The 22,093-nt window shown below is 34.3% G+C and overlaps 2 protein-coding genes across 3 annotated transcripts; both read left to right on the forward strand.

Moving 5' to 3' along the window:
* The first annotated feature begins 9,019 nt into the window (after positions 1-9,019).
* LOC125186016 (ribosomal protein S1, mitochondrial-like) lies at positions 9,020-9,634 on the forward strand. Its single transcript, XM_048082319.1, has one exon. It carries the CDS (start codon positions 9,020-9,022, stop codon positions 9,632-9,634), a length of 615 nt encoding a protein of 204 aa, XP_047938276.1.
* Positions 9,635-19,024: 9,390 nt separating this feature from the next.
* Positions 19,025-21,754, forward strand: LOC125201257 (F-box/kelch-repeat protein At3g61590-like). Of its 2 annotated transcripts, none has more exons than XM_048099299.1 (2): positions 19,025-19,329; positions 20,205-21,754. In XM_048099299.1, exon 2 carries the CDS (start codon positions 20,213-20,215, stop codon positions 21,428-21,430), a length of 1,218 nt encoding a protein of 405 aa, XP_047955256.1. In that variant the 5' UTR covers positions 19,025-19,329; positions 20,205-20,212; the 3' UTR covers positions 21,431-21,754. The 2 variants fall into 2 exon arrangements, with proteins under 2 accessions (XP_047955256.1, XP_047955264.1); XM_048099307.1 differs by lacking the exon at positions 19,025-19,329 and adding an exon at positions 19,783-19,798.
* The last annotated feature ends 339 nt before the right edge of the window (positions 21,755-22,093 follow it).

The following is a 22,093-nucleotide window of genomic DNA, read 5'->3' on the forward strand; positions in this document are numbered from 1 at the left end:
CCAGAAATTCTTAATGTGATGGAGAGTAGTTTGAGTGGGGTTTGGATTATGGATTCTAGTTGTAGCTTCCATATGTGCCCAAATAAATCTTGGTTTCATGAGTTGAGAGAAGCTAGTGGTTCTGTTTTGTTGGAAAATAACTATGTTTGCAATGTGAGGGGAATTGGAATGGTGAAGCTGAGGATGCATGATGGTTCTGTCAAATTGCTGAGTGATGTTAGGTATATTCCTGAGGTGAAAAGGAACCTAGTGTCTCTGGGATTGTTGGAGAAGAAGAGGTTTACTTTTAGTTCATCTGATGGGAGAATGGAGGTTAGAAAAGAGAGTCAAGTTACTATGGTGGCTGAAAGGAAAAATAGTCTCTATTATCTGATGGCAGAGGCTGTTACTGGAGATTCAAATTCAGTGATAACTGATGATCTGAGGCTGTGGCATGAAAGGCTAGGCCATCCAGCTGAAAGGAGTGTTAAGGAGCTGGTGAAGTCAGGTCTGATCCCAAGAGATGTCAGCTCCAAACTTGATTCATGTGAGCAGTGTGTGCTTGGCAAGGCAAAGAGAACACCATTTTCTATAGGTGCTCATTACTCTACCTCACCTCTTGAGTATGCACACTCAGACTTATGGGGCCCAGCACCAGTGAATACCTTTGGTGGTGGGAGGTACTATATGACTATAATAGATGATTATAGCAGGAAGGTGTGGGTCTACATCTTGAAGGAAAAATCAGAGGCATTTCAGAAGTTCAAATATTGGTGCAAAGAAGTTGATCTGAGAAGGGTACCAAGCTGAGATGCTTAAGGACAGATAACGGGCTGGAGTATCTGTCAAAGGAATTTGATGTCTTCTGTAAAGAGAATGGTATCAAGCGGCATAGAACAGTCCCAGGTACTCCACAACAAAATGGAGTAGCAGAGCGTATGAACAAGACACTCATGGAGAGAGTGAGGTGCATGTTGTTTGGCTCTGGTATGAGCAAGAAATTCTGGGGGAAAGCTTTGCTACTGCTCCATATTTGATCAATAAGTGCCCATCTACAAGTTTGAAGGGTGATACTCCAGATTTCAGGACATGGAAATCATGGAGACTACAGAAGTGTTAGGATCTTTGGTTGCAAATGTTTTGCTCACATCAAGCAAGGGAAGTTGGATGCTAGAGCTTTGAAGTGTGTTATGTTGGGCTACCAGAAAGGAGTCAAGGGCTATAGGTTGTGGTGTGTTGAGGAAGGAAACCAGAAAGTTGTGGTCAGTAGAGATGTCACATTCGTTGAGCACATCATGCCTTATTTGGCAAAGTCAGATGAGGGGAAAGGGAAAGAGTCCACTCAGGTTGAGGTGGAGCACCTTGACAACTTTCTGGAGCCTGTTGCAGCCTCTGATAGTCAGTCAGATGTTTTGGCTAAAGAGACTGAGTCTGATGCAGAGGAAGGTGGCACTTAAGATGATAATCTAAGGAACTACCAGTTAACAAGGGACAGGGCTAGAAGAGAAAATAGGAGGCCACCATTCAGAAATGAAACCTGGATTTTGGTGGAAAGAGCTGAGTTCATGAAACTGATCAGTTGTAAATGGCTTTACAAGAAGTAGGTGGAGTCAGTTGGAGTTGAAAGCATCAGATACAAGGCTCGGTTAGTGGCTAGAGGATTTACTCAGGAAGAGGGAGTAGACTACAATGAAATTTTTGCCCCTGTGGTCAAGCATGCTTCCATAAGGATTCTTCTTGCAGTAGTGAATCAGAAAAATTGGGAAATGCAGCAACTTGATGTAAAGACTGCATTCCTACATGGAGATCTTGAAGAATCCATTTATATGCACCAGCCTGAGGGGTATGTGAAGAAAGGAGATGAGAACAAAGTTTGCTTACTCAAAAAGAGTCTCTATGGACTCAAGCAAAGTCCAAGACAGTGGAATAAGAAGTTTAATGCACATATGACTGACAGTGGATTTGCTAGATCAAGGTATGATGATTGTGTGTATATCAAGAGAAGGAATGGAGTCTCTGTGGCTTATCTACTGATCTATGTAGATGACATTCTGATAGCAGACCCTTCTAAAGAGGAAGTGCAGTTGGTGAAAGATGGCTTGTACAGAAGTTTTGAAATGAAAGACCTTTTGAGATGCAAAGAGGATCTTAGGCATGGATATATTCAGAAATAGAAAGGAGAAGACTCTTTGGCTATCTCAAGCAGATTATGTTGACAAGGTGCTGAAGAGGTTCAATTTGAACAATGTGAAGCCTACTGCAACACCAATTGCTCAACACTTCAAGTTGTGCAAGGCTCAGGCTACTAGCAGCCAACAGGAAGCTAAGGAATTGGAAAGCATTCCTTATTCAAATATCATTGGTAGCCTCATGTATGCCATGATATGTACAAGACCAGATATCTCACATGTTGTGAGTATCACTAGCATATACATGTCTGCATTTGGGAAGGAGCATTGGAATGCTCTGAAATGGACACTCAGATATCTGAAAGGGTCAGGGAAGTTTGGGATTCAGTATAAAAGGTGGGATGAGTCTGAAGGTGAAGCAATACAAGGCTTCTGTGATGCTGACTATGCAACCAACCTAGACAACAGGAAGTCTCAAACTGGTTATGTTTTTACCATGTTTGGATCGGCAATTAGTTGGAAGTCTTCTCTGCAAAGTGTAGTAGCTCTCTCAACTACTGAAGCCGAATATATAGCACTAACTTCAGCTGTCAAGGAGAGTTTCTGGATCAGGGGAATGGCAGCTGAGTTTGAGATTCATCAAAAGGCAATATCAGTGCACTGTGACAGCAGCAGTGCATTGTGTCTAGCTCGACACCAAGTGTTTCATGAGCGTAGCAAGCACATCGATGTGCGGCTACACTTTATCAGGGACGAGGTGGAGAAGGGTAATGCAAAGGTTGTGAAGATCAGCACGTTACACAACCCAGCCGACATGCTTACAAAGGCTCTACCTAAAGAAAAGTTTGAGCATTGTAAGGAGCTGATCAATATTTGTAATTGTGACTGAGCTGCTGAATGCAAGGTGGAGAATTGTGAAGTATAATGCATAAAGCAGCCCAGCCCAATTCTAGTCAGCCCAAGTGTAAAGGAAATGAGGAGGCCCAGTTCAAATATCTTGAACTGGCCATTGGAATTAGTTAGATAATATCTTCTTCTTGTTTTCTTGTTAGGGTCGATCAGAACATTTATGAAGGAGAGTATATAGTGTAGAATCAAGTAGTTGTTGTAATCGCCTTTTACTTTTCCACACATTGAATAAGATTCACACAGTTCCTTCGATTTCTCTTCTTCAAGATTCTAGCTCATAAACTATCTCTCTTTCTCTCAATCCTTCAAACCCCTTCAATTCCTAACAAAAATAAAACTTTATAAACAACTGCTCTAACTAGAGGTATCAATTATCAGCAATGTGAAGAAGAAACCAAGGATACATCCGTAAACAGCTACAAATTCTTTCCAGAGGACGACCACTGAACATCGTGTAAGGGCCCTTCTTAACCTGACATAGTAGTACTCCGGATCAATTTCCATTAACATAAGCATCCATTTATCCAATAAAAAATGAAGCATATTTGCCAACTGGTTAAAAACGGAAGATAACACATACGTGGGAATTGAGTTTGTAACATTCGGTTGTGAATTGAGTTTGTAACATTCAACAAGACTAGTCTGTTAGGAGAGAGAGTTCATTTAGTCTATATACTCATACCAATTGTTCTCACAACCGATATTGGAATTGAGATTGTAACATCTCCCCATGATAACTTTGATTTGTTTTATCATCGTCAGACTGCATGACAACCAAGAGTCCCTTGGAACCGAGGTTCCAATGCAATTGCTATTATATTATTTTTTCTATCCTATTAACGATGTTTAATCATTCTTTGTATCTTAACCAATATGTCGTCTTTTTATATTTAGAATAAAATTTGAAAATTGAATCATATTTTTCTCTCTATTTTATTACACATAACGAACTCATCAAAAATATTGTGCCACTGATCATCTTGAATAAAAATATGGGGAATAATATTTTTTGTAAAATACGATAACATCTATATGTAGGAGTTGCATTTATTTATTAGGAGTGTCTGTAACTATTTTTGTCTTGCATATGAGAAAGTTGCTTTTGCTTTTTTTTGAATCAATTTAGTCAACTTTATTAAACTATGCACGTTCCTGTGACTCTCAACGCTAATTAAGTGTGTGTACCACTAAATTCTAAGTCTACTACTAATATACAGTAAATACCGAGCTTGAGGTAATAGTATAATTAAACTCTAATTAATAACCGGCCTAGTAACCGATGACACAGCCAAATTTAAGTTAATATAACGAAGACTTTCCACTTGTGATTGTTTCCTATAAATATGGAAAAATATTCTCATTTAAGCTCATCGAGTAATTAAATAATATTCATATAGGAGCATATGAATTCGAGCATGAATATTATAGTTGCTCTCTTGTTCACATTGCTTGCAACACCAACAACGAATGCTTTTCTTTTTAATATACCATGCATACCCCTTCCTGGATTCTTCCTGCGATCCATCTTCAATGATTTTTCCATATTTTGTCCAATTTCACCACCTGTGCTTCCGCTGACGCCACCGGTGGTACCACTGCCTACACCAGAGGTGCTGCCACTGACGCCACCGGTGGTAACGCTGCCGATACCACCGGTGGTGCCATTGCCGACGCCACCTGTGGTAACAATTCCGACACCACAGGTGCTGCCCCAGACGCCACCTGTGGTGTCGCTGCCGACGCCAGCCGTACCACTAACTTGATGGCGCGTGCACTGGCAGTTTAATTAGTACTGGAATGTTTGATGATCTAATTAAGCAATGTAGTGTTCTACTCTTATAATCTTACTTGTTATGAATAATTAGCCCTATCTAAGTTCAACTATGACCAGGCATCCGGATTTGTAGCTTAATAAAGAAGTTTATCTCTCTTTTTTATTTCTCTCTCTTAGTGCTTATTTATATACTCCACATTTACTTATTTATCTCTCTTATATATACACTTTCTGTTCTAACATTAGATATACAGGCCACACGACGGCAATAATAACATGCTAACTTAATAAAATTAAAAGTATTTTGGAAAGAGGTTAAATTTATTTCAGTTGATATGTTGTTCGTACAATAATGTGATAGTGTTTTTGCTTTCATCTAAACAATACTCTCTTCGTCCCCCATTTATAGTCTCATTTTGACTCGGCACAAGTTTTAAGAAATTATTTGACTCTGTGAAAAAAAAATGGGGAAATGATTTTTTTAGAATGTGAGCTTCACTTATATAGATTTTATAATAGAACGTAAGTGTAAAGATTTAATTGAGTGGTGGGATTCATCTACTTAAAATGGACAAAAAAACACACACAAATTAGACTTTAAATTGCAGATACTCCGAAATGGCAAAATGAGACATTTTTTACGGACGGAGGGAGTACTAATGTCTTCAATGTTAAATCAAGATTTTGATGTTAGGGGTCAAATCATTATTAAATAAATTTTTAATTTAAATTTATCTTATTGTAATTTAATTGAGAAAATTCAAATTGTACATAGGAATTTTAAAATTACTAAACTAAAAATTAGGATAAACATAATAAAGGGGAGTGATCAATTGCTAACTCATCTCTTAATTGCTAACTACAACTAATTTAAGACCATAAGATTTTAAAAATTTTGTGGTCTACAATTTGCCATGTGTAATTTCATTTTTCATTTTTTAATATTAAAAAGATAATAGCAATTATCAAATTTAGGGTTTAGAAATACAATGTCAATACAGTGTATGAAATACATCAACACGAAGACATAATAATGTCAACACAATTTTATATTTAGATTTTACAAGCATAATATTGACATATTATGTAAGGTGTATTGACATAAACCTGTTCGTCAAAAATACGAAAATTTAAAAAAAAAATCAAATTTTTTTCAAATTTTGACGTCGGAACATATGCATGTAGTATATCGTTGGAATCCTTATAAAATTATCTTTAATTTGATATATGTTATATGAATTTAAAGTTTTGGGATTTCTTTTAAAACTTAGTTATAACTAACTTGACATTAATACCCCTATTGATTTTTATTGGAATTATTCCTATAGCCTTATTGACGTTTTTTGTTGATCGTATTGACATTTTGTGGTTGATGATCTAGGCCTTTAATTTGAATATCTAATGGCTATTATTGAGTTGTAGTTAGCAATTAAGCATTGAGTTAGCAATATAACACTCCCCACATAATAAATATATTAGAATTAGAGAAATAATTATACAAAATTTGTCATTTTGACCCTTGTTTAGGGCCTGAGTTTAAATGCTCAATTAGATTCTAGTTCAACCAATGAGTACAGCCCAACACTGATTCATTTATGTTAGTTTGGTCTGGGGCGTGTTGGGCTAGATTGGCCCAGCTAGGAAAGCCCGAAAAGTCCCGAGACCAGAATCATCATATAGTTGCATAGATAAGTCAATACATCTAAATTGTAAATTAATTTGTAAATTTGTAAATATATATAGGGTTTTAATTTATACAAAACCATTCTTAATATAAAAAATGTAGAACCAATCATACGGAGGTCATTTTTAGGTCATCGTAAGCTTATTTTTACGTCATTATAGCAAGGATGACATAAAATGACCTTAACATGACCTCAAACCCGATTTTTATAACATGACCTAGAATTGTTTTATAATGACCCTCTGTGTTTTTGTTTAATTATAGACCATTAGATTGTCAAAACTCATCGTCGGGATTTAGTCGGATTTTATTGAGATCAATTTTTATATTAATCATTTTCCTTTATATACATGTATAATTTTAAATTGCTGGGAGTTCAAGGACCAGGACCCTATGTAAATTCGCTGTTGCATGGCTTTTGATTTAAAAAAAAACAATGTGTTTCGTATTAAACACGGTATTGGGGTGTCACTTATATAGTTATATGTATTATTCATACCAAACATGAAACATGGTTGTGTTAACTGAACCTGATTTATTAGCGAATAGAGAGGAGTAGTTTAGAAGCGAACTTACATTTGTTTTGGTAAGGAACATATATTTTATACGAGTTCAGATTTGAGATTATACTTTTATTGGGTTTCTTTATCATGATATGTGGTTTAATTAGCACAACGTCAATTCATACAAAACATTTATTTGATCAGGTTAAACAAATTATTAAAATAAAGTACTAGTACATTTTTAGCCTAATAAGGATTCACTAACATAAAAAATGAGCAAAATATTCGACTTAATTTGCATTGATCACAATCTCGATATCGATTAGAAAAAGTCACATTTAATCCTTACCTTAAGTTGTAAAATTGGAATGTACACGTAATATAGGCTAATCCATAATTCATTTTTGATAGACTAATTAATTTTGAATGTCCATTAATCGATCAAAAGCAGACACGAATTATACATTTATGTCATCATATATACAAAAGTAAACGGTCAAAAATAATTGAAGCATATATACCCGACGGCCGATGGACACTTGCATAGTTTAGCAGCCTACGTTAATAGGAGAAATAATTGAAGCATATTACAATATATAAACACTCCAAAATTGATGTAATTAGCAACAAGCCAAAGTCTTAAATCCGTGATCAATCAAACCCAAAATGGAATTTAAAATTTGTGTCATAGTAGTTCTTGTGTCGATGTTGGTAACAAGTATTGATGCACAATTCTTTTTTCACAGGAAGCATTGCATCAAATTGCCAATTTATTGGTCACCATTTGAACACCGCGGCCACCATTATCGCTACAAAATATATTGTCCACATAACCATAGATATTCACCACCGCCGCCGTTGCCGTCCTCGCCTCCTCCAACACCAGCTATAGAAGCTCCTCCTCTGGCGCCAATTTTTCCTCCTCTACCTACACTGGCGCCACCAATCGCCACTCCTTCTCCGGCATCAATAGACGCGCCTCCTCCTCCGACTATAGAAGAAGCGCCTACTATGGTACCAATTGAAGCACCATCTCTGTCACCAGCAGCCCTTCCTCCTCCGTTGATCCCTACCGAATCTCCTACTTCTCCGGTCCCCGATAGCGATGGTTCTCCGGCACCAACTCCAGCTTAAATTAATTTGCATGCGTGATTATGCAAGTGCTTCCGCTAGCTACTACTAATATATTATATATATGTACTCTCAATAAAAATATAATTTTGCAATAACTAGCCAATTATATGTATCGTGTTCAATTAATAAAATCAGTTCTATGGGGATTATAGAATTTATATTGTATAACCGCCAGTTACGTTAAATTGTCTGGGGATAGAATGATAATCAAATTTTTTTTATCAATAATAATATACTCTTACTTCGTAAGCTAAGTCACCTTGATGAATGTAAAATATTAGTACTACGTGGTAGGTCCTATTGCATAATAGAATTACACGAATCACAACATATAGATACATAGATGAATTAATGACCTAAAATCATAAGCAACGAATTGTACGTTATTTGTATTAGAGATTAGAGATTACGTATACAACATTTACAAGTGCTTCGGTTTCTTCATCATTTCGTTTGTTTAAAAATCACAATGAAGCTATCTAAAATACTCCGTATTTATTTGCACCTCGTATGCGAGTTTTGAGTTTTGAGAAGCTAAGCTAGATCTTTTTTAATAATCCATCCAATCTTTTTAAATTTATCCCATATTTTACTAATTTAATGCCATTCACTATCCAATCTTTTTTACTCTATCCCATATTTTACTAATTTGATGCCATTCACTAATATCTACTGGAATCAAACCACGCAAGTGTATAGAAAAGAGAGAACGTGGCACATTTTATTAAATTTAAATAAATTTCAATTTGCCATAATCCGAAATTAATATTTTGGTGTGGGAAAGAGTATTATGAAAAGCAAAGGGGCAAATCTCTAATTATATTTGCAGAGAAACCCTAGTCTCTTTCCCAAAATCCCCAGCAATCGCCATCTCACTCTCACTTGGACAAATTTGGGATCGGAGAAGATGAGCGTGTATATGAGCCGCCTTTTCCCCAAATCAAACTCAAGTTTCCTCCTCCAAAGAGAGGTCGCACTCAAAGCCAAAGCCGTCCGCCTCAGAGATGACACTTACCTCATCGACGCCGGCGTCGGCCGCCCCAGGACCGCCTTGGCCAGCGAATTGGCAGATCCGCCCAAATCCGCCGGCCCGGCCACTTTCTCCACCAAGGTCGGCTTCCTCCACGCCGCCAGAGGCGAATCGACCGTCAAAAACTCACTCCTGCAGCGATGCTTCGTGGATCTGGTGACCGGAGATTCGCGGACGAAGCTGAACGCCGCCGCGAGGTTCGAAGACATGGTAGGGCAGACGGACTCCGCCTGCGCCGGCGAGCAGCCGCTCCTCCTGCCGAGGATGTTCAGGAAGCAGCGGGCGTGGCAGGAGTTGCAGCATCGGTGGAAGTTCAATCGGAAGGTGAAGGGTTTCATAGCTGGAAAAGTGAGGGGAGGCTACTCGGTCGGCATCGCCGGTTACCTTGCGTTTCTTCCGGCGAGAAATGTTGTTAATAGAAGGATTGACGGCGATCGGTTTGTGATTGAGAGCTTATCCCCCAGGAATTTTGTGGTTACGAAAGTAGGGTGATTTGTGAATTCAGGTTACGTTTTCATTGAACTCCTCTGCTCTTGGCATTGCCTTTGATATGAGTTATGTTGCATCAATAATTTATGAATATGAATGATATTCGATTGAATTGGTTAGAGAAATTGTTCTTTAATTTTGTTCGATTTAAGTTATAAAAAGTGGATTGGTGAGTTTGGAGATTGGTTTTTTATGTCAATTTGTTTGTTTTGTGATCTTCTGCCTCATTCTTTGAGTTGGGGTGCCTGATTTCTGCAATTTTGGATCTAAAGATGAAATTTTGAAGTTGCCCATCTGATTAAATTGATGATTGTTTAGTTTCTTGTATTGTGATGAGCAATTCAATTAAGAGTGAATTGATTTCAAACACATTGCACACTATCTTTGGAATGATTTCACTCCAACATTAAAGTGATGATTGTTTAGTTTTTTGTATTGTGATGAGCAATTCAATTCAGAGTGGATTGATTTCAAACACATTGCACACTATCTTTGGAATGATTTCACTCCAACACTGTGACACATAATAGGAAGCTATACAAAGATACAAGAACAAAAACATCTGGAAAAATTTCAAGTAGTGAATTAGTAAACCAATCAGCCAAAGCAGGACTGTAACATTTTCCATTTATTCATTTACACTACCCAACCATCAAGGTGATTGCAAAACTAACAAATCTAGTAGTACTAGTAATGTATTTACTCCGGCTACTCTGAAACGATTTGAAGTTAGGTCGTAGCACTGAAGATCCGAGAGCAGGCATAGCGCAGTCGCGAATAAAATCTGACAGTGTGAGCAACGGATTCCTTCAACATACCTTCCAATGTTTCAACGAACGGATTCAAGCTCCTCACCGGTGGGATGTAAATCGTCAACGGTGCTACCGAGAACGCCACCGCAAAGAACAAGTGCATAACCATCTCAACACACGATTCTCTTCGTCTTCGTCTTGTCTAATATTTTTCCCGAGAAGTTTGATGATAGACGCTATAAAAAGATGATGGATTGTCCACATTTAATATTATTAATTCCTATTTTATTAGTGATGGTGATAGTGTGGTGTTGAAATATTGGTGGAGGGTGCCAGAATCCACTTTTGTGAGATGAGAGAGGAATTATTATGAATAAGCTTCCAAAGTCGGCATACATCCAGAATGTTCTCTATTTTTATAGGTGGAATGCATGCTCTCATGATCTTATCATTTAATTTGGATTAGTTATAATTTTTAGTCTTAACAATTTTTTTATGACTCAACTTTGGTCTGTTTTTTAAGTAGTCTCGATTTTGAAATATAATATACTTATATAACCGTAGGTAGGTATGTTTGACTAATATTATCCCGGAACAAAATTTTAAAACTATACTATTTTCATCACAAACAAACATGTATAAAAGATGCATCTAAAAAGAAACATAGATACTAAATTTTAGAAAATTTGAAGTAAATGATACTCCATCCGTCTCACAATATGAGTCATATTTAATGTGGGCTCAGATTTTAAGAAATATAAAAAATAGTAGATTGAAAAAATTAGTGGAATATGATGTCTATTTTTTTATATTATTTTATAATAGAATGTGAGTGAAGTAAGTTAGTAAAATATGAGATCTATTTGCATAAAAGGAAAATGTGGCTATTATTGTGGAATTGACTGAAATAGTAAAATGTGACTCTTATTGTGGAACGAACGGAGTATTATTATTAGTATACAATAAAAGGATAGAACTTTTATATAAATTTTAGTTTAGTTTTAATATATAATTCAATTAGTTTATAAAAAATTATAAAAAGTACTCGTATTTAGCTATACAGGACATGCCATAAACTCTGAAAAGCCCTGGGCTCATTAGGCCTCCGGCAGGTCAATTGGGCTGGCTTTTTAAACGTGTACATGCTGGGCCGGGAACATATTGATGGGGCTCTATCTGTATTGTTCCTAAAAAGTGATTACCTTTTCTGTTTCATTAAAGAGTTATTACTAGCAAAAAAGCAAGTAAAGGATGCAATGAAAACATAAAAAGACTATTAAAGCTTGCTTTTACTGTAAAATAGATCGATAATTTAATAAAGAAGGGGTAAAAGGCGAGATATTAAGGGATGTGAAACAATATATGAAACAATTGGATGATGTTGTGTTGGATGTTGAAACTCAACACATATACAATACAAATACACGTGTATATAGATAGGAAAAATAGAATTCTCAAAATATTGTGAAAATAGAGCATTATTTTCAATATTTCGATTGCAAAGATCTAAGGTGAATGATTTTACTAAATGAATGTTAGCATATGGAGTAATAAAGAGGCTCACACTTAAAATTTGATTTACCGTACCCCGATATAATTTAATTAATAGACAAAGAAATCTAAACATCAAATGTTTATATAAATGTTTTTTAAAAAAATTTGGGATTCCAGTAATCACTTTAATTTTAGTTAGGATTCAATAATTGAGAGTTAAAATTTTTAATTAATAGTTATTGTTTAATCATATCTCTCAGGCGTTCTAAAAAACATCTCAAATACAAAGTAATCTAAGAACAAAATCAGAGTAAATCTAAGAACATAATTATAACAATAAAAAAATGTAACGATAGTATCCAAAAAAGGAAAAAAGAACAACTGCACACTAACTATTTTTGTTTCGAAAATGTCGATCATAACGTTCAATTTAGAGAGGTTAACTCACATGCATTCCTCAAGAACAAAGACAATTAAAATCCTAATAAACACACATCACACAGTACCATAATTAAGACAAGACTTGACCTGTATGTGTTTGCCACAACTTAAAAACTCAATAATGTAACCAGACAGGTTTCGAAGTATGAGAGGCGCAGCCATATTATATATGATGATTTATTTGAATATTTTTGGTTTATAATTATATTGGTGTAACTATTTCACTTTTTTTTGTTATGTTGACGGCAATGTTTTTGGTTTATAATGGTGAATACATTTTGATTTATTAGTATTGCTAAACACGTTTCTTGCTGCAATTAAGAAACGTCGTTTAGAAGGTCTAATCTTGATTCGACTCGTTTACTTAAAGCAAAAATCAGTAGCCATAATTATCCTATTCATAGCCACAATTTTATTGTAAATAGTGTTAGAAATTTGGGTGTACATAATGCAATAATCAATAATGTCGTAAACAATGAAATGAATAAACAGCAAATTAAATTAGTCATTAAATGCAACTCGATTGGGAGTATCACTTTATCCGCAAACTAAAATATGCCATACTGATGCTTTAGGATTGATGTATCATTCCAATAATAAACTGGTTACTTGTAACCTTCAATATTAATTAAGTTGGAGAAAATAATTATCAAGTTGAAACAACTTTAGGTTTTTTGCAAAATAATTATCAAATTCCACCAAACACACAACTCTAGCATATATGAGTTCTCACTTGTCAATAATCAGTTTGGAGAAAAATTTCTTAATTAAACGATTAACTAATCACAAAGCAAAATAATGTGTTTAATTCATGCAGTATCTATGTACAATCAATTATAAGCTCTTTGCAACGAAAACAAGGTCAATTTAACAATGATGAAGCTGATAAGAACATGTGGATCCATATGTTTTTTGGTAAATCTTGGTAGTGGTGTTTAGATGTGATAAATTTGGAAAAGACCCAACAAATACACACCACCAAAGCCTGCACATTTTTTTATACCAAAAATATATCTCAATTTCGTTCATGTCCTAGGAAAATGGACACTATTTTTTATCTTAGTCTGGCACATAAAAATAGTCGACTGGTAGCCATTTTTCTGTTTAATAAGGTAGGTCTCATGTTTTGTAACAATACTTGAACTTTTTTTTATGTCTCTTATACTTTATCAATTGCTCATAAAAGCTGTGTCGTCTTCAAAATATTTATTTTTATAGGACGAAAAAGTGTATTATATGGATTATTTAGTTATTCGATAAAAAAATGTGTAAACAAATCTTCTCTATTCTAGATCAAAAGTGTGCTACTAATCATCTTTTACATAAATATTTCAAATTTCAATCCAAACACCAACAACTCAACCACAAAATGTGTCGCAATTATACCTTTTAAATTTAATTAATACTATTAATCTTATATTTTGTATATGGAGTATATTTAAATTGCAAAATATTTAAAACGAATTATATTTTTGATGGGATTATGTACGGTTTTTCTTATATTTACTGTGCTCAAGCCCAATTCCAAATTAGAATTGGGTCCAACAAATCACCGAGTTTTCATATCTGCCTACTATCATGATAATCAAAGCAACATGTTACTTCTCCCATATCGCAACCCAATTCTTTTGCATCTATAAACCCTAAAAAAAATACAATAAAAAGGGAAAATTATTGTGTGTGTAAGTTGGTCTATTGATATAGTGGTAATGCCTGAAACCAAAGATCTCTGCAGGTTCGAGTTACCGTGACATGACTTGTAAATTTCTTTCATTTGCCAATTAAAACCAAGATGGAAAATTGCGGCCACTCCCACCCCACCCTACCTCTGCAATGCAGCCCAGAATCCGGCACCCCATGTACCTTAACTGCGAAGGCCGCGCTGCGTTGGAGATGCTCTAATAAAATGAAGTACTTTGCAAACAACACCTTTGTGAGTCTAGAGAAAGGAATGAGATTGAATTTTGATCTCTTCCTTAAAAGATACAAGTAACCATATATCATAATTATTGGAAATCAACTGTCACACAATTTAAATTTAATTCTCATTCTTTAGGTATGTGTGCTTGACAAATCGATGGTATATTACAAGTTTTGGATGAACGTGGTTGGTGTGCATGAAAAAGTTCTAAAAACGACAAAAATAGTAAAAAGAATGAGTCATTACAGAATTGAAATTAAATATTTTCAAGTGAGACATGAGTCATGACTTGTTATGATGTGCAAGAGGTGCTTGGCTGGAAAGTGGTATATGTTAATTTGATATCTTATTAAAGTATTCAGATAAAATTTTTAAAGGTAGCATGTCGACACCACCGAGAAAAAATTGTGATTGTTATAACATAAATGCGTTATAAATATAAGTTCACGTATGACATTTTAATATAAAATATGTTAAGTATGAATTGACATATGAAATTTAACCAATTAAGAGGAGGATTGAAAATGGATAACGCTCATTTTGCATGTTTTTCTTGTGTGTTTTTGCTACTATTAGTTTTGTTTCTCTGTCGTCCACATATGTTAGTATTTCTTAGTAGCTAGACTTTTGGGAGTTGGTGCAATTTCTTGAGTTTAGTTGAGATAATAACAATGATACTATGAATTATTCTGTGAATTTAAATTTGATAGTGAGAGATGGTATAATTAGAATAATGATCTATCATCTTGTTTGACTTGAAAATTAGTAACTAGATCAATAGTTTAATTTTGCTTAGGTTTGATAAATTATTTCATTCTCTATGATCAATGCTTTTCATTGTCTTTTTATTTTTTAAAATAATTTAAAATTAAATCACATCAGAGCGGTGAAATAAAGTGCAAATCAGTAAAGACCTATTATAACAAAATGTAAAAAAAGACAACACATCAAAAGCAATATTGATTAGAAAAAAGAAGACATCAAAAGTCTAAATCTAAGAAAAATAAATGAAAAGCTAACCCAAAGAAAACATGTAGCTAGCATATGTCAAGAAACCATCTAAGACTAAGGCAAACAAAAAGCATGAAACTAGATCAGAAAAAAGTAAGCACTCAATCAATAGTTTTTATTTGATCTCTCCTTTGGTTTTAATTAATTACTTGGAGTACCTTTTCTATATTTTTAGAATTTTTCACAAATCCAATTTCATTGCTTGATAATAGAAAAGAATATGGGGATTATTACTCTTTTTGTTTTCGATTTATCATGTTTAGGTGAATGAGCTTGAATTTTCATTATACATGCATATAATCTTTGTTTGAGCTCAAAGTTAGTGATTAATTTATGTTTACATATAAAGGGAACTAAATTTCTTGATAGGAAACTAATTTATAATTAAACACAAGCTATATTTTAGGGGTGTATGAACTGTTAAATTTAATATATGGAGAAATTCATTTTAGTCTTCAAATTCACACAAGCCCATGCACAACAAGAACCAATTTATACAGTGTTTGGCCTTTTGCCATCAGTGCAATTTGATTAATTAAATAAGCTTTTCGTTGCCATCATCATGATCCAGTTGAAAGTCATATTATTTAATCAACTGTTCAATAAATGAATTATGAATTGCGAAAGTCGAATATATATGTTGCATTGGGAGCATATTCCGTGACGGACTTCTATTTCATATATTTTGACGTTAAATTACAGTAGATGACTAATTTCATAAGACTTTTTTACAAAATTAATTAGATAATTGTTAAATTATAAATAATTTATTAAAATAAAATGTTTTAATAGTCTTTTGAGTATTAATTACAATTGATATATAGGGTTCAACCGAATTTTACTAACTTTATTTAAATTAAGAACGGAAGATAATAATATCTTTCAGTAGTGGGTGAAAACATGTATATAGGAAAAAAAATATAATTTTATGTGGGTTGAAACATAATATAGATACTTGAGCTATATATATAAATATAGAGGAATGATATGATGCATACCTTTGGGTTCTTTATGTGAGCACCACTTTCGTTTAATGCACGTTCAACATTGTTCGTTTTAATTTTATATATTTAGTTTGATTCTAATACATCAAAAAACGTTATCGAAAATTTTAACTTCACAAAGTTTATAAAAATCAAAGCTTAATTTGTTATTTTATTAATTTATTTAAAATTATAGGGAAAATAAGCAAATTGAGCTTTGAATTTTATAATTTTGTGAAATTAAAAAATTGAATAACATATTTTAATATATTAGAATCAAATTAAATATATAAATCAAAACAAACAAAACTAAACGTGCTTCAAATAAGAGTGGTGCTCAAATAAAGATCGCATGCTATAAGGCACATCGCATATCATTTCTCGATAAATATAATATATTAAGCTCGAGCTCGAGTAATAAATAACGATTTGTTCCGCTCAATCCATTGATTTTGATGCACACATCAAATTTATAATTTAATGATAAATTAAGCCACATTAATTGACTTGTGGTTGTTGGTGCCAACAAAATTATTGTAACAGTTGATGTTGATTAACTAGGTAAAATAGTAAGATTTAATTCTCACGATACATCACATTCTAGAAAAAAAGATTAAATCCATTACTTGGAAGTTCTTCATGCTCTTCGAAAATACCATATTCTTTAGTGTATATCATAGAATAACTATGACTACTAGACATAAACGATAAAAGTAGTTTAAAATATTCATAGTTAAAAAAAATAATATATCCTACTTTGAATTTCATCAATTCCAATATTTAATTTTGTATCTAACAAAGATGAAATGAAATTCTAAAAAATATGTAAAGTTAAAATTAGAGAAAAAAGTATGAAAAATGAAAATGATACACAAAGTTGGATGTGAGAAAGAAACCACTGAACTCGTAGTCTAATATTTGGGTGAATTATTCATGGTGGTACGAGTGAATACAAATTTAATACCAACAAACTTTATCACATTATTTCTTCCCATTTTTCTCATTGCACTTTAATTTCCTACATCCTAGAATGGGGATCATGCTACACACCATATACAGAATTGAATAAAATCTTAGACTACCTAAAAACACTTTAGAAAAATTTTATCTAAAAATAAAAAGAATAGAATTTTGTACCGTGATTATTACCATATCCTCATCAACCAAGTAAATTTTTTATCAAGCTTGAAAAGAACTAGTACTACATTGATATAACTAAGGTTTTCAAAATTATTATGTTTTCTTACATTTTCTTTTCTTTCTTACATCAATTCTCTCACTGATGCAATTTTTAGATGAATGGTCAACTCTTAGAATTGGAGTACTTTTTCATTGAAAAATATTTTAAAGAGTATAAGATGATAATATATATATATATATATACACTGTTTATTTACACGATAAATCATAAATATGCTGAAAAAATGAACTCAAATCTGATTCGAAAATTACATCATCCATGGTAGATGTTCCAATTTAATTTTTCTGAGTCTAATAAAGTTCATTAAAGACATTAGCCGTCACAGCCTTTATTACGACTATTTTTTTTTCAATTTTTTTATATAGGGAAATTATTTTCAGTAAAATAATTTGACAAACCTACCAGTCTCCATAAGATTAAAGAAAGAAATAAATACAAACTTTGTTCCACTAATAAATGGATGGAGAGGTTAGGTAAAGCATGCATATTTGATCTTTCAATACCGTTAGCAATTAATTGAATCTATTTTTTTTTTTAATCCATTTTTACAATAAGGAAAAGACAGATTCATTGGTTGGCTATTGTGGCATATCTTGTTCTTGTTGACAACGAATATACTAAACTAATGTTGGAAAGCAAACAAAAAATTTGTTCGTGTTCTTTGTGTTTTATTGTTGTCTCAAATTTTATAATTTATTAGGAATTCGATTTTTTTTTATAGGAAGACGACCTAATATATAATTTAAATCGGAACATACAACATAAAGAAGCCAAGACGCAAAATACCATTACAAAACTCTAGGGTGTTTGGATTGTGACATTTGAGGTGATTTTAGATCAACCAAAGATAAAATCCCTCAATTTGTATAACAATTGAATCACAAAATATCTCTACGTATCAGAGATACAATTATGTTTTTACTAATATTTAAATTTAAACAGACTTATGTTTTCATGTATTTATTTATTACCAATTCACTAGCTCGCGAGATTCTATTCATTAAATTACGAAAACAATAGACATAGATTCTCAAATTTCCTATCCACTAAAAAGAATTCCTGATTTAAACTTTGATGTGAGAAAAGATGGAATCCAAATTTCAATAAAATCAAGGCTTTGGAACTTGCAATTGAAAAAAAAAAAGTTTGGTTTGAATAAATGGATCATTACATTATCAAAAGGTCCATATCCATGACTCCAACCTATGCACCAATATACGAAGTTAAATGCCCTCAAATTATAAATTAAATAGTACTACTAATAACTCAATTTTCATTATTTGTATCTTTTATAATTTTATTTATTTTTCTTTGATAATTACCTCAAGACATAAAGAGACAAAATGAAGTTAGTGTAGTTGAAAAGGGTAGTAATGAAATACGTGGAAGAAGCGAGGCAAAAAAGCACTAAAATAGCTCGATTTCGAGTAAGAAATAAGTTGTGGGTGAATGAATAATATTCATACCATTATCATTCGTGACCAAAAAGATTTAAAGTTGCCCTCAAATTTCCAATTTCCAATTTAATTTTTATAATATTGGGTTTCACTTTCATCCATTAAAGATTAAACCCTCTATGTGAAACTCAGATTTGTGTATGACAACAACCCAAAAATGCGCCCTTCTCTTTCACTCATCCTGTCCTTTCGGCTACTTATTTGATTTGAACGTAAATTGGCCAAGAATTTATCAACTATAACTCCTTCTCTCTCCTCTTTCTCTCTCTGCCCGCTTATATATCTGACATTGCTCAAGCCAACATACAACTATATATTCCTTTCTTATTGGATGCTCAAACATTTTGGTATCTCTCTTTTTTCTTGACCTTCACTTTATGCGTTTTCGTGGCGAATCTGGAGGATTTTGAGGTTCTCGGTGTGACCCGTTTCTTAAAGGTACAATCTTTGGTTGTTTTATGCGAACAAATCCTTTTCTTTTTTGTTTTATTGCAGATGGGATTTTGAGGTTGTTCTGAGATCTGTCTCTGCTGCAGTCTTTTTTATGCTATTGTTGCTCTTTCTAATTTGATGATTTGTTTGTATTGAAATGGGGTGTTTGGTATTTTCTCTTTCACTGAACATTGGTTCAATAATGCAAAATTTTCCAAGGTTTGGTGGGAAATTCTTGAAGTGGTTGTTTGCTAAATGAATAGTAAATAATTCAATTTCATTGGTGTGTTTAGTCTGAAGGGCTAAAGGGTCTACAACCCCCCTCCTAATGTCATTTTCCTCTTTTCTTTTCTTTTTTTTTTTTGGTTTTTTTAGAACCAATATTGTTCACCTCTTTATTTTGTGGCAGGTATTCATGTCTGTGTTTATAGCCTATGAAATGCGATATGTTCTTGTTTGCAAGCTTTCTACCCTTGTAATGATGTTGCTCAAATATATGTGGTTGCTTATTGTTAAAAAAAAGCCTATCTTTTATCTCTCTTGTTCCAGATATCATTGTTTAGATCTTCAATTCTGCTGAGGCATCTCTTTAAGTCTTTGCTTAACATGTTTAAAAGCCTATCTTTTTGGAATCTGTAGAAGTAGGAATATGTATGTGTATCCTTCTAGTTAAAAGAACCTTTTCATTTCAATGGTCGATTCAAATTAATTCAAATTTGGTGTCTTGTTAGGGATGTTGGCATAAACTTAGATTTAGTTCCTGTAAATTTCAGTGAACTACATTTACTTGATAGCAAATGTGGATTTTGGTGATCATGTTATTAGTTCTTTAACGGAAGTTATAAAGGTGTATGTTTGCTTATCGAACATTTCTTCCATAGGTTCGTCAATGGAGGAGGAAATCTCATGGGTTAGTCATTGTATTGACAACGTTGATAGCTGCCCTGTGGGATTTGACTCATTCTCGGAGCTTAATGAGGAAGCCGACAGAGGAGTTTCTGCAGTTTCTATGGATGTAGTTCTGCCCGATGATCTTCTGGAACGGATAATATCCTATCTCCCCATCGCTAGCACCTTTAGGGCGGGATGCGTGTGCAAAAGATGGCATGAGATAGTGACATCGAAGAGGTTTCTTTGGAACAATTCTCATGCGTTGTTACAAAAGCCTTGGTACTTCATGTTCACGAGCTCTGATGACCCGATTGGTTATGCGTATGATCCCATTCTCCGTAAGTGGTATGGCATTGACCTTCCTTGCATCGAGAAATCAAACTGGTTCATTGCTTCATCGAGTGGCCTAGTCTGCTTTATGGACAATGATAGCAGGAGTGAGCTGTATGTATGCAATCCGATCACCAAATGTTGCAAAGGACTTGATGAGCCTCCGGGTCCTATATTTCCCGACTACAGTGCTTTAGCGGTCTCAGTCAACAGAGCGACTTGCAGTTACAATGTCTCGATTATCAAATCCAAGCAGGTCCCTGAAAATTTCTTTCAGTGGGATCTCTCCATCCATCTATATGATTCAGAAACGCGGGAATGGCTAACTGATCTGACCGAGGTTTTAACAGGGTGGAGAGCCGGTGATGAGAGTGTGATATGTGATGGGGTATTATACTTCTTGATTTACTCGATCGGAGGTGGTGGCCCTGACAACCGCCACGGCCTTATCATGTATAACCTCAGAAGCCGGTCGCCTTATGGCCTACTGATGAGGAGTTTCGTTCCGGTTCCATGCTCTCTCACATGTGGCCGCCTGATGAACCTGAAGGAAAAACTTGTGATGGTCGGAGGCATTGGCAAACATGATCGACCGGGCATTATAAAGGGCATCGGGATCTGGCTTCTGAAGGGGAGAGAGTGGCAAGAGATTGCCCGAATGCCCCATAAATACTTTCAAGGTTTTGGTGAGTTTGACGACGTCTTTGCCAGCAGTGGGACGGGCGATCTCATATACATTCAAAGTTATGGGGCTCCTATGCTTCTTGTTTTTGACTTTGACCAGAAGCAGTGGAAGTGGTCTCAGAAATGCCCTGTGATCAAGAGGTTCCCCCTTCAGCTATTCACCGGCTTTTGCTTCGAGCCAAGGCTCGAAATCGCACCCTAGCTTTCCTGCTTATTATATATACATAATCCAATTATACATGAAGCAGCCATTGATGCCACCATGTTCTCTGCAATTCCAAAATGCTTAGGTTTTGAACTTGTTTTAGCTTTGTTTACGACGATTCAATTCGTAGTAATGCCTCTATAGGTGAATGCCATCATTGAATTGATGAACTTTGCTGATAATGACCATGTTAAGATCATTATTCTTTACATTCATAGATTCAATTTACAAGTTTATTAGTGGTAAAAATGTAAACTTTATTATCTAATTTTTATTGTGTTTATCTTCAATCTTGGAATGAACAATTATCTGTTCACTTTTTTTGTTCTGTGTTTAACCAATCAATTGGAAGTCATTCTCAGTAGAGAGTTATTCCACCATTTCAGTGTGTTTTTATGTGTTGGAGTGAATGGAGTCCATAATTGGGCTATTTTTATTAAATAAATGGGCCCTCATCTTTTGTTTCTTTAGTAGCCAGCCCAGGAAAGCAAAGAGATTGACCTGTCACACAGCTAGCCCAGGAGTATTTTTTTTTTTTGGTTTGACCACAGGTATATCGAACTCACCTTCGGCGGAATCCGACTAATCCTGCTCGACCGGGTTTGCAGATTAAGGCCGAAAGTCTCCCAGCAGGTGGTGGGGTTTGAACCCGTGACCTCA

This window comes from Salvia hispanica, chromosome 1 (assembly GCF_023119035.1).
Source record: "Salvia hispanica cultivar TCC Black 2014 chromosome 1, UniMelb_Shisp_WGS_1.0, whole genome shotgun sequence".
NCBI classification, from domain to species: domain Eukaryota; kingdom Viridiplantae; phylum Streptophyta; class Magnoliopsida; order Lamiales; family Lamiaceae; genus Salvia; species Salvia hispanica.

Excerpts from the sequence above, each read along its gene's own strand:
- LOC125186016 (XM_048082319.1), top strand. The coding sequence starts at position 9,020 with ATGAGCGTGTATATGAGCCGCCTTTTCCCCAAATCAAACTCAAGTTTC.
- LOC125201257 (XM_048099299.1), top strand. The coding sequence starts at position 20,213 with ATGGAGGAGGAAATCTCATGGGTTAGTCATTGTATTGACAACGTTGAT.